Source organism: Octodon degus, unplaced genomic scaffold (genome assembly GCF_000260255.1).
Source record: "Octodon degus isolate 3935 unplaced genomic scaffold, OctDeg1.0 scaffold00086, whole genome shotgun sequence".
Taxonomy (NCBI): domain Eukaryota; kingdom Metazoa; phylum Chordata; class Mammalia; order Rodentia; family Octodontidae; genus Octodon; species Octodon degus.
In genome coordinates this window covers 2,921,395-2,948,378 of record NW_004524662.1, presented here as the reverse complement: position 1 = coordinate 2,948,378, position 26,984 = coordinate 2,921,395, and the positions used below count along the sequence as shown (strand labels likewise).

The 26,984-nt window shown below is 47.3% G+C and overlaps 1 protein-coding gene and 1 long non-coding RNA gene across 13 annotated transcripts in view; both read right to left on the bottom strand.

Annotated features, from left to right (window-relative positions):
- Positions 1-17,469, bottom strand: part of LOC111818287 — a 59,980-nt gene extending 42,511 nt beyond the window's left edge. For 2 of the 12 annotated variants that reach the window (XR_002822303.1, XR_002822309.1), the window contains exons 1-5: positions 16,768-17,469; positions 5,467-5,545; positions 4,737-4,850; positions 2,245-2,273; positions 950-1,029 (exon numbers count right to left, since the gene is read on the bottom strand). This is a non-coding gene — a long non-coding RNA (uncharacterized LOC111818287). Of the gene's footprint in view, positions 1-949; positions 1,030-2,244; positions 2,274-4,736; positions 4,903-5,466; positions 5,565-14,502; positions 14,565-16,767 lie in introns of all 12 variants that reach the window. The other 10 variants (XR_002822304.1, XR_002822308.1, XR_002822310.1 and 7 more) reach the window with 10 other exon arrangements.
- Positions 17,470-19,921: 2,452 nt separating this feature from the next.
- Nkx2-1 (NK2 homeobox 1) lies at positions 19,922-23,332 on the bottom strand. Its single transcript, XM_023721850.1, has 3 exons — positions 23,031-23,332; positions 22,546-22,931; positions 19,922-21,615 (listed from the first exon to the last, which is right to left on the bottom strand). Exons 1-3 carry the CDS (start codon positions 23,168-23,170, stop codon positions 20,864-20,866), a joined length of 1,278 nt encoding a protein of 425 aa, XP_023577618.1. The 5' UTR covers positions 23,171-23,332; the 3' UTR covers positions 19,922-20,863.
- Between the last annotated feature and the right edge of the window lie 3,652 nt (positions 23,333-26,984).

Below are 26,984 nucleotides of genomic sequence, written 5' to 3'. Positions count from 1 at the left end.
TCATTTGCTTTAAGAAACACTGATTTGAGAGATAAGCAGAGTCATTGTAACATGCATTTTAGACCATTGTTATTTCAATTTCTATACATCAAAATGTGTGCATCAGAGCCAATTTGAGGGCATTATTTATTGAAACTGCTTTTCACAAGAGCAGTTAACATGTATAGCTTATGCTGCATCCTGACGGGGAAATATATCAGATTTTAAAAATTTAAACACAAGTATGACAATGTCTTTAGTAGGCTTTTTCAGGTGAAAATACTCTACATCTTAATGTACCTTTTTTTTGGATTTGTAAAACAAGTGTTCTAAATAAGATTTTTGTCACCTAAGCCATTTGCCTTTGAAATGCAGTAGCAAATGTAAATTTTCTAAAGAAAATATAGCTAAGAGATACCTGCAGTAAAGTAGCACAAATCTGTGTGAAAAACAGGACAAAGAAAAAATTTAGTGCCACAGATAAGATAGTTCCTTGAAACTAGTTTTTTCTTTCTATAGAAACATGATTGTCAAGAAAGAAAATATTTAGCAATAAGTGGTTTTTTTTTTTTTCTGTTTTGAAAGAGAGTAGGAAAAAAGTTTTAAAGTCTTATGTGATGTGTGAGGAAGAAAATACAGAGACCAAAATAAACTACCACAAGCAAAACAGTCAAAACCAGACTATTTTTTGTTTTCTTCTATAGCATATTTTCTTTCACCAAAAGATGCCTGTAGTGTCTGGTGAACAAATTACTCCATTGGTGAGTTGTGCTTCATAAATACTGGAGACTGGACCACTGACTTATTTGGAAGGTAATTCTCTCATTATTGGTACCAGTTTTGTCTGTAGAAAGAATATCTGCTAGTTATTCACAAATTTGCTCTCATGAGGGAACAAAACTTGACAATAAGGTACTGTCAAGATGTATGGCTTTCTAATTCAAGTTAAATATATTGATAAGTAACCCACCCACAAATCTTTTGAGCCCCTGCAGGGGTCCAGAGTAGGGAGTCCTACCTTTAATGTGAGAGGACAAGACAACGAAGAACCTAAAAAAAAAAAAAAAAAAAAAAAAGGTAGCATGCAGGTAGGAAAACAGTGTTGCTTACATTGAACAGATTTTGAACATCAAGAAAATATGACAAAGACAATATTTTCCCTAGAAGAATAAGTCTTGAATATAATAAATAAAAGTAAATCTAAACTTTTCTGGGTAAAATCAGGCATTGAATGAATTGTAGAGACAGAAGTGTTAAGCACTGCATATTCTTTTAAGACATATATGATGTGAATATTGCTGTAGTATGTAGTATTGTTTTAATATGATAATATCTATAATGTAGTAGTTCATTGTTTGTAGTATATTAATTAATCATTCCTAATATTCTTGTGTTCCCTAGTCTGGTATAAGTTCAGCAATATTTCTCAAGTACAATACTCATACATAAAATATATAATAACTCAATTGCATGTTCTAAATTTTTTAAATCAATAATTTTCCTTATATTCAAATATGTAGAAACTTAAAACAAAAACTATAACTCACATGATCCCAAAACACAAATAGAAGAATACTTGGGATTTTTCAAGATCCTATTTTCATAACAATGACCTCAAATGAATTAAAAGAAAAGGCATTTAAAATGCATTGTATATTTTAAGAAGTCAAATATTTATTTCCAGTCCTAGTTGCATGAAGCCTGTGGGAAGTTTGTATTATGAAGATCAGATGGTGCACTGATGTGAGAAATATTGCGAAGCATCCTGTTGATTGGCTCTAATTAACTGCAACGCTGTTGTGTTCCCAGTTTTAGCCGACACACACTGCACAATGCCTTTTATTTTGCCCTGAATAGATTTTTACTTAAAAACAGTTGATCTCAAAATCTATAGCATGTTGGCTTTTTGAAAATTTCATGAAATATTTTCGTGTCAATTTTAAAATATAAATTTGAAAACAGTTCTGAAACATCAAGAATAGTCAATTAAGTTAACAGTATTCATATGGTCTTTGCATAGATTTTGCATGTTTTATAAAGCATACTCACATTCTCTAGCCACATTTCTACTTCCTTTTAAAAGTTAGATGTCTGGGTAACAGTTTAAGCACAGAAAGCAATCTAGAGCATGCTGCTAACTTTTACTTCTTTTTATATTTATAATCAGAATGCTAAAGTGAACAAAACTCTAAAACATGGGACACAGAACAAGCAATGGGAAGGATTCAAGAATTAAAAGAATTAAATAAGATTCTTTACACTCACCTTCTGTGATGATTTAAGCTCAAGAAGTCCTGACAGAGAGAAGTCATGAATTTTCATTAACTTGACACATGTCATACATTTAAAAACAGTTTGATTTGCCCTGGGACCCCTGCATGTCTCTGAAGCACAGTATCAGCACTGTGCTGTGTTGTAGGTACAAACCTTATAAACTCCCAGAGCTCTAGAAGATATATTACTAATGTAAACAGGCCTTTGAGTGGTGGTGGGGAAGCATTAAATAACACGAAATTTCAAAAATATATATACAATTTAAAATAAAGACACTATTACGAGAAGCATCACACTTTCTGTCATTTTAAGGGTCATACATACGTTAGCCTTCTAACATAATGCAATTATTTGGCCCGAGAATTGGAAATAATTTTGGACGGGAAAATCCATAACCCAAAAATTAGGGCTAAGTCATTCATTTAGCCTTGCAGAACTTGATAGTAAATATATAGCTCTCTTTTTGTTCATATGAGAATGACATGTGATTTGTGTGAGCACAAAGTCCACAGTTTCAAAATGACTACCAACGTCCTTATCTTTGTCAGGAATAAAACTAAAAGTAATAAATATGGGTCAACCAAGACAGAATTGTACCCAAATAACATAGCTAATGGTTATCTTTCAAATATTTCTGTTCTTTTTGAAGTTGTGGAAAAACATTAAGATAGAGTAAAAATAAAAGTCAAGAGAGATTATTAAATGCAAAGTGGCAAATCACAGAAGAATAAAAATAAAGTAGCACCACAAATCCTTCATACAGTGGAGGAAACTGAGGCTTAAAGTGATACAGGGACTTTCTCAAGGTCTTTTAAGGACTAAGAAGTAAAGCTAATCTACAGGCAAAAGCCTTGGCTCCTGGCAGCTCTTCTGCAACTCTACAGTCTTTCAGCACTGCAACAGAGATGTCACTGAGATGTGGGCCGATGATACAATTAAGTAAAAAAATGTATGCATGTCCAAGGTATGTGCAGAATATATCAAATTAATCAGCCATCTTTACAGTGCAAACAGTCATTTTTCTTTAAAAAAATGCTTCTTTGAGAAATATCTTTATGCCTTTGTTCTTGGCAGACTCTGATGATTTGCAACTATTTAATAAAAGGTACTTCTTCTTAGCACTCTTACCCATAGCAGGTGGGTGAAAACAATCACCGTGTCAACGCACTGTGTGACTACTTGGCTCTCACCTTCAATCTGTTTTCCACTCTGCTGACAGCATGGCTTTTCTCAAATGTATATCTGATTAGGTTTGAATTTTTTTTGCCCCTTCAATTTTGCTTCCCACACTTTCTTTACACTCGCTCCAGCAATGTAAACTCTATATGACTCCAACATAATAATCTTCCTGTTGCCTCTTGGCCTTGTCTGTCTTTCCTCCACCTAAGACATCTAACAAAACCCTGCTCTTCCTTCAAGAATGAACTCCAGCATCACCTTTTCTTCTCCTGCCAAACTCTCTCTTTGGGATTCACTGTCTCTGGCATAGACTTCCAGTTACTTCATGCATGTCCTCAAGGTCAGTGACCCATATCATGCTTAATATTTTGTCTGGGATGAGCACTAGTGGATGTTTGCTGACTGAATAAATGAATCAACCAGAAGATATTTTTTTCTTATCAAAAAGTCTTCAAATCTTGGAATGATACCCTCTAGTTCTTCTCCATAATGTCTAACCTACATATACATTGACAATAGAATATCTGAGGCAACCTGATTTTTACTTCCACCAACAGCTTTTTAAATCATTTTCTCAAGGCAGTGAATTTTGATAGCAAAGTTGGTGATACAGTATGAAATGCTATCTTCATTTAAATGAACATAACAATCAATGTGTTATTTGTAACGACTATAAAGATATCCTTATATAAATAAGAAATGCAATCAGTGTCTCCATACCATGTGAGTGCTTCAAAAGAGAATTTCCCAATTTAAACAAATAGAATTTAGAGTGAAGAGTGAGATTGTACTGGGTTCTACTTCCATTTGATTCCATCCTGTCTTCCTCATCTTGCCAAAAGCTGCACAGATGCAAATCTCTTCTCAGGTCCCAGCTCCACTGAAGCTAGGATGTCTAGATCCATTTTCCACTTAAAATAATACACTCACGTTCATTGGAAAAAGGACTCACATTCAAAGTTGCAAATTTCTATTCTTTCCTTAACACATAAATCATCTTGAGCCAGGCCCCCAGGTTGACGAGGAAATGTTGAGGTAGCTGTCTAGACTAATGGAGAGATGAGAAGTCCCAAGCCTGAGGCTACTTCTAATATGAAGACCCCCACCGTGCCTTCACTCCACTGACACCCTTGTACCCCAAGGGTATGGATCCTACTCAAGGATGAGGACTGCTCAATGAGGAATAAGACTTAAGAGCACAGGAATATTAGACCTTGCTCCTGTGTAGTGGATCTGCTGTGGTCATTGGACAACCCTCTACAGAGTAGCCCTATGTGGAATTGTCATTAATAATTAACACTCACTTTTAAATCTTTTTCTGATTGATGAGGCCATCCTGGTAAGTTCTCACCTTTTCCTCCTAAAGAGTGATAAGACTTGGATCTTAGAGTGCAATCTCACATCAGCAGATCATTACCCTCTAGGATGGTAAAGGTCTTGAATAGTACATGTCTTACAGAAGGCTTAAATCTGGAATGTAATAAGAGATCAACTTGAAGGCTTTTCCAAGTAATTGATTCTTAAAAATAATTTTGTGGGGCTGGTGAGATAGCTTATTGGTCTAAAGCACCTGGGTAGGCAAGCTTAGGCAGCTGCAGGCGACCACAGTTCGATCCCCAGCACTATATGCTACACCATCCCCACCCCCAGGCTGGGCTGAACGGATATATATATATATATATATATATATATATATATATGCAGTGTCACCTCACAATTTTAACTTGCATTGGCAAGAAAGTGAAAGATACTCTTCTTGCTAACTAGTAAGGGATGAAGACATTTCTCTTGCAAATTAAACACACCTAGAATTTTTAAAATGCTATTGACATAAAAAAAGAAAAAAGCTACTGATACTCTTTTACCTTCACATTTTACATATCAGAAGAGATTATAGGGAAATAATGAAAGTGTTCCACAAATTGAATCAGAAAATATTTATTGAGCAAATATTATGTGCCAAGCATTGTATAAGGTACTAACAGCAGATATACAGAGAAGGAAAAAAGAGAGAGAAAGAATATAGTTACTTACATATCTAAACTTGAGAATATGAAATGTCACCACCTATCAAATCATCCTGATTTGGAATTTCCTTTTCTCCACTTGTTCTCTTGAAAGAAAAAACATTCCTAGTGGGGAATCGATAGTCAATATAAAAGTGTTCATCAGCATACATTTCGATTTCTAACAATAAGCAAGAAAAAAATACATCAACTTCTTCAACTTGGGCAAGACCATTTGGAAGTTCTTGATAACTTCTGAAAAGACATGGCTTTTGAGTTTTTCAGGGTGTGAAATGAATCTGTTACATGAAAATGACTCACGTCTCAAGAGCAAGTGACGATTTACATTATGAGCTAAGGAGATGGGGGCCATATTTGTACAATAAGGCCTTTTTGATTCACTGCTACTGCCATTTTCTCTCATTTCTGCCTAAATGAAGTTGGAAGATCATTCTGCCATTTGGTATTATTTAAATAATGAGACACAAATGTGTCATCTGGCTTCAAAATATTTTTCTTCTTTGGTAATGTTGATGACTAATGTCTATCTCCATTCTTTAAGAATATACTAATGTGATAATATACTTTTTGGAAAAAAATAGTTTTTTTATATCTCACATGTAAAGATTCCTTAGAATGTCAGTAAATCTTATAGATTTCAAAAATACATTTGCTAGCCTCCATGAACACTGATACTTCAGTGAATTGTACTTTTCTGTTCAAAAAGTGCTACAAGCCCTTTCACAGAGCGAGCCACCCAGAGAAAACTTCATCAGTGGAGCATGTGTACTTTTCCACGTAACGTACTATAAAAGTTATGGCCTCACCTTCAGTGGTGCCAGCTCACTTTAGATGCCCAAGCCACTCACAACACAGGAATAGCAAAAAATGACCTATCTTCCCAACAAAGAACCGAGGAACTCTTGCTTCATCCTTAGGATTCTTTTATGTTACTTCTAGATTTTGCAGCCTTAAGATCAGAACACTCATATTTGAAAAAGATGTATTTTGTTTTTATAATGCTCCTTTATGACAAATACCTACTTGCTTCAATCTGATGCAGGAAGAAGTATTTTTATATAACTTCAAATTCACATGTCTCTGAAAGTTGAGTGCCTAAATCTAATGGGTTTGGAAACAATTTCTCTATAAAAGCAAATACTAAAAGTCAGGAGTTCACTGAGTGATTCTCTATCAAATTTCATTTTCCCCTACCACTGTATAATAAAGGACATTTCCGGATTTTGCTCCCTATTAGTAATGAGAATCCTGCTGCCATTTATAGTGTTTTCAGAATGGGCACTATCAGATAAGGCACTCACAACTTGCTTCCCAAGGAAACTGCTAGAACTCCTGTACCTAAGTTACCTCTGAGCATTCCCCTCTTCCCCTTTCAGGGGTGAATTATCAGTGGCTTGTATCACAGGAAAGGTGAAAGATACAGAAACAGGGCTGATTGGTGGACCTGCCTTCTGCCACTAAAGTTTTTCTGGTACTTTCTAGATGCTACCTCAGGATTACATGAGTGATTCACTCCCCTTCTGGTCTCCTGGCAGCTAAATGGGAATACTGGAGAGTTGCCAGAAGGGTAGATAGCCAACCTGCTTGCCCTTGATTGTGCCTGCCAGCTTTTTAATAACAGAAGTAGGGTCAAGTAAGTGAAATCACGAACTGAGGAGAGTATTCTGAGAATGCAAAGGCAGTTAATGTCCTTCCAAGCCTCAGATGGCTGGCAACCCTTGGCAGAGTAATCTATGATTTGTGGCACCTGACCCTTCCACTGTGTCTGTTATCTGTGTATTCACTAGAAACATATTTACAGAATCTCTCCATTAGCAAAGATGCCTTGTGTGTGATTACCCAATTGTCATGGTCACACTAGGGTTTTGATACAGTTTCTATTCACAGATGAAAAACTGCACTAAGCTGCACACAGAATTGGTTTATAGCAGAGATCCTCAATCAGTAGATCAAGGTTTCTCCTGGTAGATCTCAAAGAGAGCATTAGGACAGCCTTGCACCCACCCTCCCTTCCCCACACACTGTACTCCACCACCTCTACCCAAGTGCAAGACAGAAACCTTCATTGACTTCTGTGAATCTTTACCAATTACCAAGTTATTAATTAATAACTAGGAATAAGAATGATCAAAGATGTTGGTCTATTTTAAATACACTTTGCCTCAGATAAAATCAGAGGAGAGCTTTACTGTGCTAGTGTTGCTCCTTGTTTATATAATACTTAGTATCAGCAAAGTATTCCCACTTAAAATCTTTTTAGTTACAAACACAAATGGAGTTTGGGTGCAAACTGGCTTTCTTTCTTCAAAAAGAATCAAATATAAAGAAAAAAAGTTTAAATATTCTCTCTGGGACAAGTGACCTTGATGAGAGTAGTTACTATTTTAAAGTTTGTGGATTTAAAAAGTGGTGTTGCCCTCTTCTCCCCGCAGAAATAAATGGCACGGAAGACTTCCGCGTCAGAAAATTCCTCTTGCCTACACTCCGTGTCGGCAGACCCACTGGGCACAGTGAAGTGTCTTAGGGAATCGAATCAAACACAGTGGGAGCAAAAAACGGTCATGGATCGAAATGGAAGAAAGGAAAACCCGGACATTGTCTCCAAGACGAAGAAGTACCCTGAACAAGGCAAATAAAGATGACAAACTCTACCACATAAACAAAGATAGTAAACTTTCTCAGATCAAGAAATACTAAGGTGACCTGACTTGATAGTGAATGCAGGCGACCCTTGAAAACTGCCGAGGTTAAATGCCCAAGCTCCTAAAGACTTGGGCAACTGGCCCTTCTCAGGACATCCAGGGCTGGGCTTTGAGCGTCTGAGCCTAGAGGAGGGACAAGAGGCCTGTCCTCGACACTCGGGCCTAAAGGCTCGCTGGCTGCACGGATGCCCGCCGGACCTTAGCTAGCTCAGGGGAAGTCTCTGCGGAGCTCAGCACGCTTTCCCTCCACCCCTGGGGGTCTGCTGAACTGCGGGACAGGTCGCACAAAGCTAAGTCCGGGTGGAGGCCACAGGGGATCCCCAAGGACAGCTGTGCCGTGAGAGCTAGACGCCTAGAGGCATCCATTCCGCCACAGGAGGACCGACCCGGACAGACGCCCACTGCCTGGAGCGCACGCAGGATCAGCCAGTCGGCGGGCGCGCGGGGGTGGAATAGCTCGGCCGCCAGCCTGGCTCAGGCGCCGGGGTGGGGACTTGGCGGGAGCTCCCGGACTGGGGGCGCCCCTCGCAGCTGAAAGTCATCTCCACACAGTTCGTCTCTGGCGACTCGAATTCAACCCCTGCGAAGATGATCCGGGCATTAGCGAGTAACAGGGGAAGAAAGAAGAGTTATTTGAATGGGGGAGGGGACGGGCATGAAGGCTAGCAGGAAACCACACAAGAAAAGAAAGCCCCATCACTACCAAAACCGTTTCTAAGCAGTCCTGAGGTTTTGTGCCTAGAGATTTCATTTTAAAAGCTGAAAAAAAATATTCCACTGCTTTTAATTGAAGTAAACAAAGTGCAACAAATCCTAACTCAAATATGATTGCAGTGAGATTAGGGTCTAATTGCTTAGGGTTCAGGTGGAATCCGCGGGCTAAATCCTACAGGGCCAATCTGAATTTCGCAATCATTCTGTCAAAAGGAGAGCGATGAGAGCCCACACGCTTCCTAACAAGTCATTTTTAACAGTTACAAGCTTCGCACAAAGACCACACAGGGCGTCTAAGAGATGCAAATCTAATCCCTGGTCATTCTACAGACCTTCAACAAAGATGTGCTAAACCCTAATAGAAAAGAAATCAGTTCTCTGTCACCAGCCCCTGGTAAAATCTATTAGAGAAGGGCCGGAGCCGCATCTACAGCAGTTGCTGCAAAGGTTAAGGACAAGTACAAATAAGAGGGACCCAGTTTTGTTTTCCGTGTGAAATATCGGGAGAAGCTAACCCCAAAAGAGTGACGGGATTCGATCCGTGGTTTCGCATTCATTTGAATGCTAGAGAAAAAAAAATAATAATAAACGCACACATGAAGACTTTTGAAGATACCAGTTTTGAATTTAGGAGACATAACAGCCATCATGGAAATCTCTGCCTCCAAAATTATGAGAGAAATAGGACGGGAAGGGAGCGCGCGGGGCGCGGAGGAAAGACGCGAGCGCCCCGGCCGGGACTTGGCCGCGCTGACTCCGAGCCGGGCGCCCGCGGTTCCAGCGCAGAGCCCAGCGGCCGAGCCACGGCCGGACAGGACTCGGGACGCTGTCGCCGCCCAGCCGCCGGGGAGCGCAGGGCGCGGATGGCGCAGAGGGACGGCCACACTCTCCCTACGGGAGCGGAGTAGCGGTCCCCTCCGCGACCTCCCGCGCCTGCCCCTGCCAAGTGCAGACGGAGCCCTGGCCTCGCCGCCCGTGAAGCGTCGCAAACGTGCTCTGCGGCGGCGCGGACAACTGCAGCCCGGAGTCATGCTGGGGCTCTCAAAGAGTTGGAGTCGGCTAAAACGTATCACAGTGTGTGCGACCCTCTGAAAAGGAAGGGCCTTGGGACCTCAGGTTGGGGATGAGGCGGGGGCTTCCTCCAAGCCCCCAGGAGCCCTGCGAGTCCGGCCTCCTGCTGCGCCGCCGTCGCTGGGCTCCAACCCTGCAAACTAGGTTGGGGCGGGGGCTGCCTGCAGAAACACGCAGGGCCGGCAGTCCCGTAAGGGCTCGACCCCCGGAACCCGCTTTCTATGCTGGAAAGTTACTGAGGGCGCGAAATTGAGGGCCGGCCTAGGATTTGTTGCTAGATACAGCAGAGTTGCCCCTCTGTGCTCCTAAGCAGCTGGGGCCCCTACACGTAGCGCCTCCTTCTAGGCAACGCTTATGGGGTCTAAAGGGGGCGCTGTCCGGCGTCCAGGGTCGGGAAAACTAGAAAGCTCCCCTTTTTCCAATGGCCTTTCTCTCAACAGCCGGAAGGAGGGCGGGACACGTGTCCGAGAAAGAAATTTTATCTGCTTTTAGGAAGGCTCCCAGAAGATACTTTCTCTCTCTCTCTCTCTCTCTCTCTCTCTCTCTCTCTTTCTGTGACGCACCCTTGGACTCCAGGACCCCTCAAAATTGTAAATCCACGAGTTCGGAGCCTGGAGCTGTCCAAACAGAAGGAACAAGATGAAGCAGGGGAGATAAACGCCAGCCCCGACCTCTCAGCTCCACAGCGATCACATGTGCTCTATCAAGACGGTCCCTACTCTTAAGGCCGGGCACTGAAAGGCAGAGCTTGCCCTTAGACTCGAAAACAGGCTGCTACACACAAACCGTACTTCTGTATCTGCCTCCTCCCATTCCACTGGCTGCTTGTCCGTCCTAGGTGTGTGCCTTAGGCGGGCGCTGCTCTCCTTCCTCCCCAAAGACCGACATTAATTGAATTTCTCAGACTGAGGCTTCTCTTTGCTTCCTCTATCTTTTTTTTTTTTTTTTTTTTTTTTGCCCTCTGACAGGCTGACCTTGGCCATTCTTTGCTTTTCTTACTTTCCAACTGGCCTTCCCTAGGGACCCTGCTGGCTTTCATTCTTTATAGCTTAGCCCGTTCACTTTATCCGCTTTTCCTTTTGGTACTGACATTAGGAAAATGGTACCAAATTGCCTACAAAGCGAGACTGCATGACTTCAGCTACATGGCTGGAATTAGACAAAAAAGCAAGTAAAACACAGACATTGAAAGGAAGAGATGGAAGATGAGGGAGGATAAGGAAACAAACAAAAAGTAGATAATCAAGTTACATCAAACTATAAATACAAAAATTGCACTGCTCCTGCGGATGATCTGTAAGTCCTAGTGGGAGTCTCCCATATCTACATGGGGAGTCAGGGCAGGGGACCACCCCAGCGAGGCTGGGCCAAGGCCTCCTCTCTTTCACTGAAGCTGCACCTGGAGCCTGTGCTACCGATTCTGAGCTTGTGTGTCAGGAAAGCGTGGAAGGATGCACACACATCAACCGTAACTTCTAGAAACAGTCATGCAGTCACCATGCTCTCAGGGAAAGTGTTGGTGGCTGAAGCTTCCTGTCCTGGGAGCCTGTCCTGGCTTTCTGTGGATCTAGCATGCCACATGCCTGTGCACCATCTCTGTCCACCTAGCCAAGCCTAAAGCCCTATCCTGTGCCCAAGCAGTTTGAGTCCTGCTGGTCCCAGTCTTAGCCTGCCTTCTTTCAGTTGAGGCAGTTTGGTTCTCCCCATTTGCAGAACTACAGAGCTTAGAGTTTTCCTGCTACTGAAAGCATCGCCTGAGACTCAGCCCTTCTCTCTGAGGACAGTGCCTCTGGACAACTTTCCCTTAGCCAAAGAACAGGCTCTAGAGAGAAAAACATGTTAGGGACATGTTAGAGAGGTGTAGGGAGAGAGGATGCTTTTAGATCCTCGAGGTCTCTGTTTTTCCCTATTTGATATTGGAGTTTTTAGGAAGTTTGGCAGAAGATTGAGCAAGCCAGGTTAGGAGCTGCACAGATTTGAGCACAGTCACTCACCTGCCTCCCACCCCTTTCCATTTCTCAGCTGACCATCTTCCAGGGGCCTGATATTTTCCAACAACGTTTAAAAACACAGCATTTGTCTAGGAGCCATTAACCTGGGGTTAATAACCAAGCCCCATTTGAAATAAAAATAGAATCAACATTAATCATATTCTACTATTTAGATTGAGGTTTTACTAGGTAGGTCACTAGACGCTGTTATCGGAGGAGCAGAGGAACCTCACTTTTCCTTAAGAAAACTTGCTAGAGAAACAGCAGCAGTTGCTGAGCTTTTCTTTTCTTTTCCTTTCTTTTCTTTTCTTTTCCTTTCCTTTCCTTTCCTTTCCTTTCCTTTCCTTTCCTTTCCTTTCCTTTCCTTTTTCTTTCTTTCTTTCTTTCTTTCTTTCTTTCTTTCTTTCTTTCTTTTCCTCAAAGATTACTCTCATCTTTTTTTGTAAACGTTCGCTTCAGGTTAGAGTTTGCATCACTGTCGCAAGCGAGTCATTTAATATCCTTGTGTTCACGTGAATAAACAGATCAAAATTCACGGGAAACTCCTACTCTCGCGCACACCAGGCAAACGCAAAATTTGTGTGGTTTCCCGAAGGTTTGGTGGCCCGGTCGGCAGGCGGCGCGGCAGAGGCCGTTCCTCGCGCGGGAACCGGATGGAATCACCGGCTGGGGTGGGGCGGGCTGGGGGCGACGTGGGATAGAGTGAGTGGAGAGACTGCGGCTGTGGCGTCGGTGAAGAAGAAGCGGGCAGGCGGGGTGAGGCCTCAGGATGGGGGGAGGGGTGGGTTAAGGGTTGGGGGTTGGGTTAGGAAAGGGAGGGCACTCTGGGCAGGAAGGGGGAGGGTGCCGACAGATGCTTCTCTTAATCCTGGAAACCAAAGTTTCCACGAGAGACCATAAAAAAGCTCACGATTTCAAGTGCCCACACTTCCCATAGAGACCCTGACAACCAATTTGGAACCGCAGGGCCACGAAGGGTCCCCAAGACTTTGGCCATGGAGCTGGGAGGCCGGGATTGTTCCTTGGGCTTTCTTCCTGGCTCTGCAGGTCCGTCCCTCAGCTTCCCCAATAGCCCCCCACTTCAGGTAGGAGCTGTAGGGCTCCAGGTTGCAAACTTTAGCCCCAAGCAAAATCTCTGGCGGACTTCCTTTAAAAATAAACTCGAATTTTTCATCAAATCTTTTTTACCCAGTCCATTCTTCATTACAAGACTGTTAGGCAGCCGGAGAAGAAGCACAATCAATGTGGTTGTTCTGTCACCTTTCTGGCTGTTTTTTCCTCCCAACCACGGAGTCTCTTTCGATTTTCTAAGCAATTAAGTTATATATTCAACAGGAATATTCCATTTAAAATACATTGCGACTAAAGACACACAGGTCTGAAGCCTGAAGAAAATATTTAGTGCTTGCCTAGGGATCCTGTCACCCATCATCTGCTCGGAATGTGCTCTGTATCTTTCAGCCAGCGTGTCCAGCTCTTATGATTGCAAATGGCCCTGTTTTCAAATGGAAATAAGACTTGCAAACTGATTATGTGTATTGAATCAGAATCACTCCCTAGATCCTCTTGTTTAAAATGTATTGAAAAAAGGATGATGGCTGCAGACCTCTGAAACCAGCTCCCTCTCTTTTCAGGGAGGTCGATCTATTTTGCAACTTTTTGCCATTTGAGCATGTTTCAGCCAGATAATTACGTGGCCATTGTGTTACCAGCCCAAAGCTCAGACGTGGTACACACACCACCTCCCAGCCATCCCCAGGCTCTCTCCATTAGCCTATGCCTTAAATACTACACACCCGCAGCACACACGCATCCAGCCACCCCAACCTCTGACCCGGCTACAACCAGCACATCAGCTGTCACAAGGGGAACCCCAGACACTTTTTACCAGGCCCATTTCCCTGTGTCCTTTCCAAACCGCTCCTCTTCTGGTGTTCCAATGAGGAGTACCACACACATGAAAATCTCCAGCATTCAGAGACAAACAACTAACAGATCTAAGTATTTAGTCATATCAAGAGTCGTTCAACAGCTAGTTTGTGCTAGTGTGACATTGCAATTGTTCAAAAATTGTTCACACAGGAAGGTTAATGCCAAGGCACTTTTACACTACCACAGGTCTCGAAGATTTTCTCTATTCCCATCCAGGGCTGCATTATGGGCTAAGTGTGAGTTGGTTTTTTGGTTACTTGTTTGCTGGAGGCTCTCCTGTTTGACTTCAGTATGAAACCAGTAGTCTATGTGGATGTGTAGAGAGGCATGTGAGCTTTGCCTGCTTTATGAGATGTGAGTGTAATACAACTCAATGCTTTGGGGATTTACTGCTCCTGGGCCTCTCTGCCTCAGTAGAGCTGCCAGGGAGCACGAATCAATACTCCAGCTAAGACTGCAGGTCTGTGGGTGATAATGAACCAACTATATCTTCTATCTGGCCTGGCTAGAGATGAGAATATGTGCACACCTGTGAAGTGAGGGCCTATGACTCTTCCTGAAACCCAGTCAGAGCAAGGGAAGGAGAAAGCTGTCTCAGCCCAGCAACCTCCTCCCCCATCCAGGCTTGCAGACCTTGAGGCACCTTGGAGTGGCCAGGCAAGGAGAGATTTTCTCTTCTGAGGCTGGAATCTCCTCTGAAAAAAAAAAAAAAAAAAAAAAAAAAAAAAAAAAAACCTGTCACTACAAGTCTGTTTTGGGACTTGGTTCTCAGGATGCATTTCCAAGGCTCACACTCCACATAGGCGTAGTCAGTCATTAAACATTGTCCAGGAGTTCTGAGTTAGGGCAGAGCCAGCATTGAGCTCAGAGGAACCAGCTTAGTCCTCTTCTTGTCGTTAGGATAATTCCCAGGTTTACATCTTCACAGGCACTCAGCTGAGTGTGTGCCAGGAGATCAGGTAAGTCAGCAGAACACGGGCCAAAGATATCCTTGTTTTCCTAAAGCTTTGGACCTTTTGAGCAGCATCACTAGGAGGGAGAACAGAAGGCCAGCTGAAGACTGCCTGGTTCTGGGTGACTTTGCACAGAATGACTCCAGTGCACAGGGACAGGAGAAAGGTATCTGAGGACACTTTTCATGATTTGATATCTCTGGTTTTCTAGAAATGAAATTATCAACAATCACCCCCCAAAATTGCAATGTTTAACACATGGAGTAATAACCTGCTGTTACTGATAACTACCATCGGGAAATCAAAGACAGGATTCCCCCAACATGTGAAATGTGTGTGTGTGTGTGTGTGTGTGTGTGTGTGTCTTTCTTCTTGTGTGACAGCACTCAGACCTGCTCTCTTATTTCTGCTGCCATGCAAAGGCCAAAATAAGGAGGACTTTTGCTATATATGGGGAGCAGAAACATTTCCCTTTTTATTAGCTTAGTTTCTGCTAGCTGAGCAGTAGTGTTCATACGAACACGTCTATTTGTGGATAATGTAAGTTCAGCATGGGAGAACAATTCTTGTTATCAATTGTTTCAGGAAGTCTCATCCATAGCTGTGTCTCAGGCACCAACTTCAAATTCTTTCAGAACAACTTTTAATATTCTCCAGCATAATTAGCTCTCCAGAATTTCCCATGACACTAAATACATATTCCGACTTGAAGTGGGCAAAACTAAAGTTTGTTTTTTATTTCTAAGGGAACTAACTTTGGATTATATCTTAATTGAGGCTATATCTTAATCATCTTTTTTTTAATCTAATAGGTTCTATAAAATCCAATTATATATGAATTTTTGTTGAAATCTCAAAAAGTATAAGAAACATACACATGTGTATAAGGTAGACATTGCTTCTATAAATGCACACATATATACATACATCAACACACATCTACATGCAATCACTTGTACCTGCGCACAGAGTGAGCAGAATCAGATGTCAATATTTGTCAGAGGGAAGAGTTCTTTTTCCCAAGTCCTAGCAACCACTATGTTTATGTTTTATTTATCATTCAGGCAAAGTAATACAGTGATCAATCTATATTACACTTTTCTGCAAGTAACAGAGAGGAATAAAACAGGAAATATTTTGAAACCTCACACTTGCCAAAACTTTGCCACAAGTCACAATAACAAAGGTAATAAGTGTTTAGGAAGCAGAGAGGCTGTGCATGAGAAACATTATCCAAGGAGGAAAGGGATGGCTGCTGGGGACACTCTCCAAGTTGGGTGTTAGGTCACTGTTGGAGAGAAATGCAGCCTGCCACTTCATCTGTGGCCACTCCTTCTGATGCCTCTCACTGAGGAGACTCCAGAAAACTTTCTGGGCTCCAATTTGTGGCAAGGTCCCAGATTGGGACTCCTAGGTGGCCTCAAGCCCCAACACAAATGCACAAGGAAGCAAATCAAGCAGCCAGGAGGGCAAGGCAGTGTTTCCCATCCCCAAGTGGGATCTAGCAAGCAGGAAAACTTCGGGCCTCATCCATCCCAATACCCATGTGCCCCTTCATTCCGTTTATAAAGGAAGCTGTGTCAAACAAACCAGCAAAGCCTCTACGAATTGTGTCATCGCAGATTCACATTTCCCAGTGGGCTTCCTAGCGCTGCACAAATAAAATCGCCCGCTCACTCCGCTTCCTCACTCTAATAATTGGAGGGTGGGGGCTGGGAGGGGGGCTACGTCTAGGGGGACCGTAGACATCCGATCAAAATTCAAGGCAGCTTCTCACAACTCTTCTTGTTTATAGAAAATGAATGTCTGCCTGGCTTGCTTTAGTTCGGGAAGGGGGGTCAGTCTTTATCAGCATAGTTCACACATCTCCTGGAATTTTTTTCCCCTTATTTTAAATTGACCCACTTTTAAGATAAAGACATAATAGAAAAAGCATCGACCTTACCTGGTCCCTAATGAGGTGGAAGTCAGAAAATCTCGCTCTCATTTCCTCTCGTCTCGGATTGCCCGAGCCTGAGAAGAGACTCGCGCCACCTCGTGTGTACTGGTGCCTGGAGCGAGCCCGGCACGGATGCCCGGACGCGGTGGAGCGCGCCCTCGGGGCGTGTGCGGCTTCTCAAAGCTGAGGATTCTTCCCAGAGAGACTGCGATGCCAGATTCGGGCACTGCCACTGCTGCTCCCTGGCCCAGGCCCAGGAGGATCTTAACTCCCTCCGAGGACTCCCAGCAAGTCTAGCTTTGAAAAAGGGCTAAGCCCTAAGCAGTGGGGAAATCTGCCTCCTGCGAGGCCCTGGGGCTGGAGTGCAGAGCCTCAGGGCCCCCAAGACTAGGTGCCCTCTAAGCTTCTCGCGAAGTGTGCCCGGCCTGGCTTGGATTTCACCAGTGAGCCCGCGTTATTGCCTTGTCCCGAGCCACTGTCCCGGCCCCCACCCACTCCTTGCTCTCACCAGCCTAGCAGCCTTGAGGATCCCGGCTTGTGACCCGTGGTGGCGGCTGCAGCCCAGGATCCCTCCCTCCCCAGCGAGGGCATCTCTGCCCGGCTCTTCTCGCCTCCCCTGAGCCCAGCCCAGTGCGCGGCCCGCCAACTGAGAGGGCTGCTTTCCTTCCTTCCCGGCCCACAGCTCGGGGTTCCCAGGCTGGGGCGGGGGTGGGGAGCCGCTTTGGGATGCTAAACATCAAACAAGCCAAGCCTGGGGTTTCAGGCCCTGAAGCCACTAGAGCAGCTCTCCAGGGCTCTCGAGAAAGTCCTCGTGTTTACATGGCAGCGGGGGTGGGGTGGGGGAGAGTAAAGAAGAGGGGGTGGGATGCTGTCTGCAAAATCTCCTTTACTCCGGGAGTGGGAGAGTTAGGGGGTATTTTCGAGGGGGCAAAGTTTTTCAGGGATCTCTGGAGGAACTGTTCTGTTCTCACAGGAGGAAGTTTTCTGCCTTTCCAGCACCTCAGGGCCGGGTACTTCCAGAATGCTGATTTCCCCTCCAGGGAAGCCAGAATCCACCTGGGCCAGGGTCGCTAGAGATCCAAGACAGTGGTCTCCCGGAAAGGAGGGACACTGGCTTCCCAGAGGCTGGTGGACCAGGTTGTGTGGGTGGAGGGTGTCACCAAACTGAGAACCCTCCTGCGCAGAGATAAGCGAGAGAGATGCTTCAGACCACGTTCCTTGGCTGCTCCCTGAAGCTGGACACATCCCCCAGCCAGGAGCAGGAATGGGTGGACCCCAAGTGATTGATAGGAGAAGAGGCCGAGGCCCTGTTTTTCTAGGTCCTAGCCTCAGACCCAGCCAAATTCACCTTTTCTCGGGACAAGTAAACAGACTTCAAACTAAGCCGGCGGCGGGAAGAAGAATGTGTTTGTTAGAAAGTCCACCCAGCACCACGGGGTGATAAGGCCAAGAGAACCACACAACACGCTGAAATTGTGACTCGGGGGAGCTGCTTGGGGGTGGGCAGTAAATGTGGGAAGGGAAGGGGCAGTCCCTGGGCTGCAGCCCTGCTCCACCCACCCAAGCCCTGAGCATCCAGGCTTGTGCAGCTTTGTGGTGGTTGGAGCCAATCTCCCACCTCACAGAATCCGGGTAGTAGGGCCAAACAGCTACCACAGTGCCCGCCTCCCTTACTCCTGAGTGCCTAGGTGCCTAGGCCACCTATATTCCTGGCCTCAGGAGATCTCAGACCAGTCACCATGCATTGTAACACAGGTGCTCAAACTTTCCTGATTTTTGTACAGTAAGTATAAATCAGCACACTCACTAGACCCAACTAACCATCCTTCCAAAATCTCCAGGTCTCTTCAAGATATCGCAAGCTGAACTACAGTATGCAGGCCTGGTTTCTGCTGGAAGAAAGCCCTTCCTGACCTCCAGTTCTAAGCTATCCCTGGAGGGAAGATCCCTAGAAGTTGGGGAAGAGGACTGTTAGATGCAGCCAAGAACGCGGCCAATCTGTTGCCTTTGGAGGTGGTGGTGGTTCTGATGGTGAGGAGTTGGAGACAGAGAGAAATAGAGAGAAAAGTAAAAGGAAGGGAGGCAAGAAAGAAAAAGTCTAGTTGAAAGTCTAGATGGGAAGCCAAAGAAGAATCAACCCCCAAACAAACCTTCCAGGTCTAAAGGAAAGTGCTTGGAGGGATCTGTCTGCAGCCTACTGGACTGCCTGCCCTTTGTAGGCTTATCAAGGGATAACAGCCCATCAAAACCACTGACTTTTCTGTCTACAGCCACTCCTTCCATCACAGCCAGTCTTCACCCCTCATAGCAGTCTTGATGGTTCTCCCAACACATATATCTTGAGATCTCAGACTAGGAAAGTAGAAATTACAAGAAAAGAAGTAAAATGATTTTTTTTTTTTTTTTTTTTTTGCTGGGGTTGGGAGGAGGTGGAAGAGCTGGGACCAGGAAAAAGATGCTCTGTTGCAAAGATGTAGGAGCCCAGTGTTGGAAACAGTGGGAACAAGATGTGTAATCACAGCCCAAAATCCTGTGGCAGGCATCGGCAGTCCAGCATAGACCCATGCCACAGCCGCTGAAGTGTGTGTACGGGGTCAGATCCCTGAGTGTGGTTTGCTGTTTTTGAAATAAAACCCACAAAGACTTCAATTTCATATAAAGCCACCCACTAAATTCTAACTGTGGAGGAGCTTGGTGGCAGATCAGAAACAACTAACTTGATGTTCAAGTCTAGAGAAGCAAGTTTCATTTACTAAAAATGAAACTCATTCAGTGCTCCCTCAAATGGAAGTCCTGGCTCACTGTTTTTTTAAATGTTGCCTCAACTCAAGAGCACAGTAGGTAGTTTCTGGGTTTCCAAACACAGAAGCCTGACTTTGAAGATGTGGTCTGTTTTTCTTCCTCTCTGCCCTGCCTCCTGGCAGAGGCGGTTGAGCTTTGCTCTCCCCCAGTGTCTAGGACCGCTCACGATTTGGTTGCCCTTAGTCCTAAAACAGAAAATTCCCTCTTCCCGTGGGACATTGACTCTAGGTCTGACCTCCTTAGCCAACTCAGAATCCTTTGAGCTCAAACCCAAACAATTCAGATCCCATCACCCCAAAGATGAATTCCCCCAAAAAAGCCATTTAATGTCAAATCAGAATAAAACAAAAAGATGTTCTTAATCAGAAAAAGAACCTTTTTAATTTGTATAATTTATTAGAAGCTTCTTAGGAACTATATTTAAGCCAATTATCTACATAAGTTACAACAGAAAAAGACTGACGTGGCAAATTCCAAACTGCCAAATAATATACACAGATTTATCAATGCCCATTTTAAAAAAATGTGAGGGGCTGGAAATAGGAAGGGTTTTTTTTTTTTGTCTTTACAACAAAAATGTACAGATTACTAAAAACTAGGCATTTAATCCAACTTTTGACAGGATTTTACAGCTACAAGTTCACATCAAACATAAAACAATTTTCTAGGCGGGGGATAGTTGGGCTGAACCTAAATGGCTAAAGGGCACCTGGGAAGGGGCACTTCCTTTCTGTCATTGATGAGTGGGTTATGTCAAAGAATCTTCCCTCTCCCCAGCTCCCGTTCTCTTTTCTTAAAAAAAAAAAAAAAATAGAAAGAAAAAGAAAAAAGAAAAGAAAATCCTGGTATTTACAAGCAAGTCCACTTGCTGAAAAAGTGTGCCCAGTCAAGTCGAGGTCTTTGGGGTCCAGATCCACAGTAGTGTGGAGCCCTCTCCAAATTGTGCCCCACCCCAGCGTGAAAAACCCTTTAGGACCACCGAAAAGACACCCCCAAAGCTTTTTTTTTTCTATGTCTTTCTGTGTTTAAAGACTCCATAAGGAATTGAATTGAATATTTGCTTGGCTGGTTTTATTTTCTTTTTCTATTAAAAAAAATCCACAGATTTTAGATAGGAAAAAATAAAAAAAAGAAAGACGTCCAGCAGTTTGGCCTTTGTGTAGTTTTCCTTGGTCTAAACTCGGACAGGTTCTTAAGAAAAGTCAGAGCGAGTGGAGCAGCGGGTGGACGGTGGTCTGTGTGGCGGGCAGAGGAGGCGCGGAGAGGCGGCCCGCCGGCTTAGGGCCTGCCGCCAGTCCTCTCACCAGGTCCGACCGTATAGCAAGGTGGAGCAGGACATGGTGCCATAGTCCGAGCCCGAAGAGTTCAGGTGGGACAAGCTGGAGACCTGGCCTTGCAGCGCTGCGGGGCTGGCGGCGTGGTGCGCCAGGTCCGGGGACTGGCCCGCGCTGCCGGGCTGGTGGCCCGGGTGTGCACCCAAGCCGGCGCCACCGCTGCCCACTGAGATAGCCGCCGCTGCCGCCTGGGCAGCTTGCGCCTGCTGCTGCGCCTGCTGCTGTGCATGGCCTTGCAGGCTGGCTGCGCCCGGCGCGGGGGCGCCCGCCTGGCACGGTTTGCCGTCTTTCACCAGGACCGGCACAGCCACACGGCGCGGCGACTGCTGCTGAGCCTGCTGCTGTTGGGGACATCCGGCGCCCCCGCCGCCCCCGCCGCCGCCGCCGCCGCCGCTGTCCTGCTGCAATTGTTGTTGCGCCGCCTTGTCCTTGGCCTGGCGTTTCATTTTGTAGCGGTGGTTCTGGAACCAGATCTTGACCTGCGTGGGTGTCAGGTGGATCATGCTGGCCAGGTGCTCGCGCTCCGGTGCAGACAGGTACTTCTGCTGCTTGAAGCGTCGCTCCAGCTCGTACACCTGCGCCTGGGAGAAGAGCACCCGGCGCTTCCTGCGCGGCGCGCTTGGCAGTGGGGCCATGTTCTTGCTCACGTCCCCCAGCGAGCCCAGGCCTCCCATGCCGCTCATGTTCATGCCGCTCGCTGGGCCCATGAAGCGGGAGACTGTAAGCGACAAACGCATAGCGTCGGCCGGGGCCGGGGCCGGGCTTCCGCGCCCCTTGGTGGCCCGCCCGGCCCGCCCCGACGGCGCCCTTCGCACCTAGGCCGTTTGGAGCCTGCTGGTGAGGCCCAGCCGCTGGAGATCGTTAGCTCTGCCCGGGGCAGGGCGGTGGGAGAGTGTGCCGGAACAGCCCGATCAACCCTGGCTACACCCTCCCATCTCAGTATTCCCCTTGCGACCCAAAAAGCGCAGAGAGGTGGGGGTGAGAGGCTGCTCCCGCTCTTCTTTGCCCTAGCCCTGTTGGGGTTGGCTGGCCACAGGCGGCGAACTGAGCTCAGGCAGGGACTTGGGATCCGACGGTAAACCTCCAACTTTGGAAGGTTAGGAGAGGAGGGTACTCTCTTCTGAAGGTTCAAACCCTCACACACTTTGCCTCCTCGCTTCTCTGATGTAGGCCCCAGCGGAGGCACCTGCTTGGCCCATTTAGAGCCCCCTCTGGCGCCGAGCAACCTCCAACCCGTCCAGACTTCGCTGGAGAGCGCGCCGGGCCGGGAGCTCCAGTGCATCCCGCCGGGCCGCCTTTCTCCCAGCCAGGCCCTGCCTCGCCGCACCCTGCGCGCCCTGGATCCTGTAGCTCAGCTTGGGGGGCCTCCCTCGGCCCTCGGAGGTCTTCCCGCTGAGCAAAGCTCCCACTTAGCAGCGCCTGGAGGTACTGAGTATCAGCACCTGTCCGCAGGATCCCAGTGCTACCAAGCGTCTCTTCTTGGACAGCCCGCCCCCCAGCCCAGCAGGGGAAAGACTTCCAAGTTCCCGTACCCAACTCCCCGGCGCCCTTGCCTGCAGCCCACCCTTGCCTGTCCAGCGCGCAGCCCATAGGCGCCGCGCCCTCCTGTGCTGAGCCCGCGGCCCCGCGGCGGGGCGGCCTCACTTACTGGCCGGGAAGCGCGGGTCTGGGTTGGCGCCGTACCATCCGGGGCCCGAAGCGCTGTTCCGCATGGTGTCCTGGTAGGGCGGCAGCTCACTCATGTTGCCCAGGTTGCCGTTGCAGTAGCCCCCCACGGCGGAGTGCGAGAGCTGGGGCACCCCCGCCGCCGTCATGTGGTAGGCGGCGGTGACGGCGCCGTGGTGCCCCACGGCGTGCTGCTGCATGGCCGCAGCCGGCGGTGCCGCCTGGCCCTGCCTGTACGCCGCCAGCGGAGCCCCGAGGCCGCCGCCCTCCATGCCCACTTTCTTGTAGCTTTCCTCCAGGGGACTCAAGATGTCAGACACTGAGAACGGAGTCGTGTGCTTTGGACTCATCGACATGATTCGGCGGCGGCTGGAGGAGGAAGGAAGAGGAGGAAAAAAAAGGGAGAGGGGGAAGGCGAAGCCTCGCTACTTTTTTTTTTTCTCCCTTTGCCAAATATTCTGGTGTTACCTTAACGCCGATCTTGTTGGATGTACACGTAACGGAGTGGACCGAGTCCGCCTTAATTGGCTTGAGTGGCGGCTCGGGGGCTGCCTCGCGTTTGTTTTAGCCCGGCGCCAGGTTTTAGGCAGCCACCAGAGGCGGGGCATAAGCGCTAAAGCAACAAGACAATAGAAGCCTACATCTTGCCCCGGATAATTAGCTTACATGCTGATGACAAGGTAAACACCTTTAAGTTTCACTTGTCAGGATTTTTAGATCAGAGAGAGAGAGAGAGAGAGAGAGAGAGAGAGAGAGAGAGAGAGAACCGAAGCATTTCTTCCCCCTCCCCTGCACACCCCATCCCCATTTTTTTGTGGGGTGCGGGAGGCGCGCGGGGAGGCGGCGAGGGAGGGGAAGGCGGAGGGAACCGGGAGCGGGGAGGGCAGGAGGTGGGGTGGAGAGTAGCCCAGGAGGAGGGACGGTGGGGAAGAAGGAAGGTGAATGCTGCTTTGCCACCAACTTGAGGAGTTACAAAGTGGAACCACTCTCCGAAGTGGTCGGGGTTCCCCGGGCCTGGACAGGATTTTTGGGAGTGGGGAATGGGGGACAGGGTTGGGGGTTCACCTGAGCCTGCCGGGGCTGCTCCTCCCTCCCGCCGCGGCCTCCCAGCCCCGCGCCTTCCCACCGCCTCCGCACCACATCGGGCTTCGCTGCGCCGAGCCCCGGTCGCCACCAAATGAGCGAGCGAGAGTCCGGGAGGAACCCTAGGGCCGCACTGTTGGTCTACGTGTCTGTCAGTCTGTCTGCCTCTTCTGCCGCCGTCCGAGGGACACCTCTGCTCTCCGCCCCCTTTCCCCTTACCCGAGAGATTCCCAGCGGGGCGGAGGGGGAGCTGAATAAGGGAACGACTGCCACCGCCGGGAGGTTGTCGCGGATCCCCGCGCCACCCGCCCACCCCACCCCCCAGCTCGAGCTTCTCGGCGGGCCAGGCCCCCGCACCGCACCACACCCCCCAACACCCTCGCTCCTTTCCCCACCCCTCCCGCCGCCGAGGCGTGCAGCAGGGCCTCCAGGGCTGCGAAGATAGAGGGGAGCTAACGTGAGGATCCAGTCCTGAAGTTGTCCCATCAGGAACAAACCTGGTGTCCCTGACCCTCTCCCATTGCCCGACCTCGTGGGATTCCGGGCTAGAAGCTGACTTTATGAGGCCATCCCAGTCCCACCCCTAGAGCCTGCTCTTTTCCCCTTCAAGGGACGGGAGAGCAGTGGAAGTCCTCAGGTTTGTGGTCCCGGGGGCCTGATTCTCCCCAGCCCTGGAGAACCGGTTGGCCAGGAGGGGGCGAGCACCCTGACGCGGGCGGCCCAGCGTGGCGGGAGGATGAGCTGCGGCTGGGCTTGCCTCCGCCCGGAGCTCAGCCATGCAAAAGTGCACTTGCTTCCCCGGGAATAACCAAATATCTTTGTTTAAAGTGGCGGCGTAAATGGCCAGGCGCTTTGTGGCCACGCTGGATATTAGTAGATGAGGATCATTCTGCTTCAATTGGGCGCCTCTCATCCTGCAAGCAAGAAACTGCTTAGGAGGAAGTGGGTTTCCTGTCTGCGTGTTCCCAGGCTTCAAGTGTGAGCCCCGCGCCTTGAGGGTCCTCGGGCGCCTGGCGAGGGGGAGCAGTGGGCCCAGCTCCCCAGAGGGCCTAGGGTCGCCAGTCGAGTTGCTCAGGCCAGGCCAGGACCCAAAGCCTAGTGGACCACACGGCAGAGCCCTCCCTGGCATGGATTTTGATACCAATTTCGTCCTTTCCCCTTGGATTTTAAATATTTTTGTTATTTGCTTTTGTTTTTCTTTCTCTTTGGCTCTTTGAATTTTCCCAGCGTGTTGGGGGCTGGAGGGTGGAGTGCTTCCTGCCCGTTGGTTGCGTCCTGGACACTCTGGAGGCCTGTCAAGAAGGCTTCTCGAATTTGTGTTTTGTTTCCACATTTTCTTTCTCCCCCTTGTAATGAAGGAGCTCCTGATAATGAACAGGCAGTTTTGAACTATTCAGCCGTCTAGGCTCCTTGTTCATTAATAGCAATTTATAGCCGGGAAGTTGTTCTGTTTATTTGCTTAAGATTTTGATCCTTTCCTTGAAGTGTGCTCTGTGCTTCCTCAATGCAAAGTCAGCTTCTACACTCACATTCGTTTTCCTCCCCACCTGTCTCCATTATCAGGATTGGGGAAAGCTCAGCAGACCCTGGAACTCCTGTGTGCCCGTGTTTGCCCAGGTCTCTGCAGCAACCTGGGGACAGACAACCCTACATTCTCTTTTCTTTCCCAAGGTGATGGCCTGCGGCCAACATTGCTAAAGACAGGTACCAAATCAGGCTCTGTGCTCTTCTCCCCCAGGAATTTCCTTGGGGGGGGGCACTCTCAGGAAGAATTGAGATCCTAACAGTTGTGTTTAGGTCAATGTGGTGTCCAGGGAACAGCAAGCGGAGGCAATGCTGGGCTAAGTGAAGGACAGAAAAGAGAGGGCAAAGCAGAATGCGGACCTTGTCTAGAGCCACATCTCAGACAGACCTGTGTCCTGCATGGGGGAAACCATGCCACGTGATCCGGAATGTAGCAGGATGTCCTACACACACCATCAAGTTTCAGAGCCATTTAATGATGGAGATAATTCTTTGAGAAAGAGTTTTTGAAATTCAAGTAAGGTCCAGCACATCAAAGTGCTTTCAGAGGTTTGAAATATTTAAAAGTTCATTGTCAGTTTTCTGCTCCCATGGCAGGATCTGGAGCACTAGCCCCCTGTATCTCTCCCACCTTGGTTTCCTCCAGCAGGAGCACCACTAGGAACCAAAGCCACCCAGCAGGTGGTGGGTAGGGGCTCTGAGTGGTGCCAGGATCAGGGGTCTGAGGTGGGCTTTGCTGGTCTCCCTGAAACTAGGGTGGTTTCCTCCAAGGGCTGGCATAGGCCTCATGTGCACACAGCATTCCCTGCTCTAGTCCAAAGCTAGGCTGGGCTCCTAGGGGTGCAGAGGTCCTACCTGCCTCTCCTACTTCCACCCTTTCATACACACCCACTGCTGTGCCTTCTTTGCTGGACACACTGCACTGCCTAGAAGAAGTCTGTGGACTCCTCTCTGGTGAGGAAAAGGCTGATATCTGTACCTCCAAGGTTGTTCAAGCAAAAGCCTTGGGGGTCACTCCTTTGGCTCCATCACCTATTTCTTACCGAAGAACATCCTTTCTATCCACCAACCTCCTTCCTAACTCATCCTGAATAGGGCAGGCCTGGGTCAAATCAGTGATTTCTCCAAGGTTTCAGTTATGCTGCAGAATTTAGTACACCCCTACAATCCTCTTCCTAGAACCCTGTGGAGTGGGCGCAGCTGGAAAGCCTGCACAGCACTGGCCTGTCATGGAGCTTTCCATGGGTATCTGCCTTGATATCAGGCATATTCTGCTAGTTTGCTGCCTTAAGGCCCAGAATCAAGGCTCTCTAGAGGAGCAGGTTCAAGCCCAGTCCCAAAGGAGTGGAATGACCATCAGCCTTTGCTCACACTGCGTGGCCCATGGGAAACCCCTTCCCCATCCTCATCGCCTGTGTGGTTTGGAAGAGCAAGAACAAAACAGAGTAGTATGCAGAGGAAGGGATGTCTTTCTCACCAACCCCTACTACTCCTGGCCTTTCGTGGTCCTTCACAGTAACCTAGAGCACTGAGTGGGTTTCCTGACAGTGTTAATTTTCCTTTTTTTTTTCTCCATAATTTTATTGAGAAACAAATAGCAATGAGACAGTTTCAAATCAAATTGGTAGGACAGTTTCAATAATTAACACATTGTATACATTCTTCCTTGTGGTTATTTACTGTACAAGATGCGGACATGATATCCTATTTACAAACACTATTAGAACAAATCCCTCTATTCATTAAGAGAATGTAACTATATATCTACCCTAATCACCCTGAATACACAGAGACAAAATGGACATTCATCTGTAT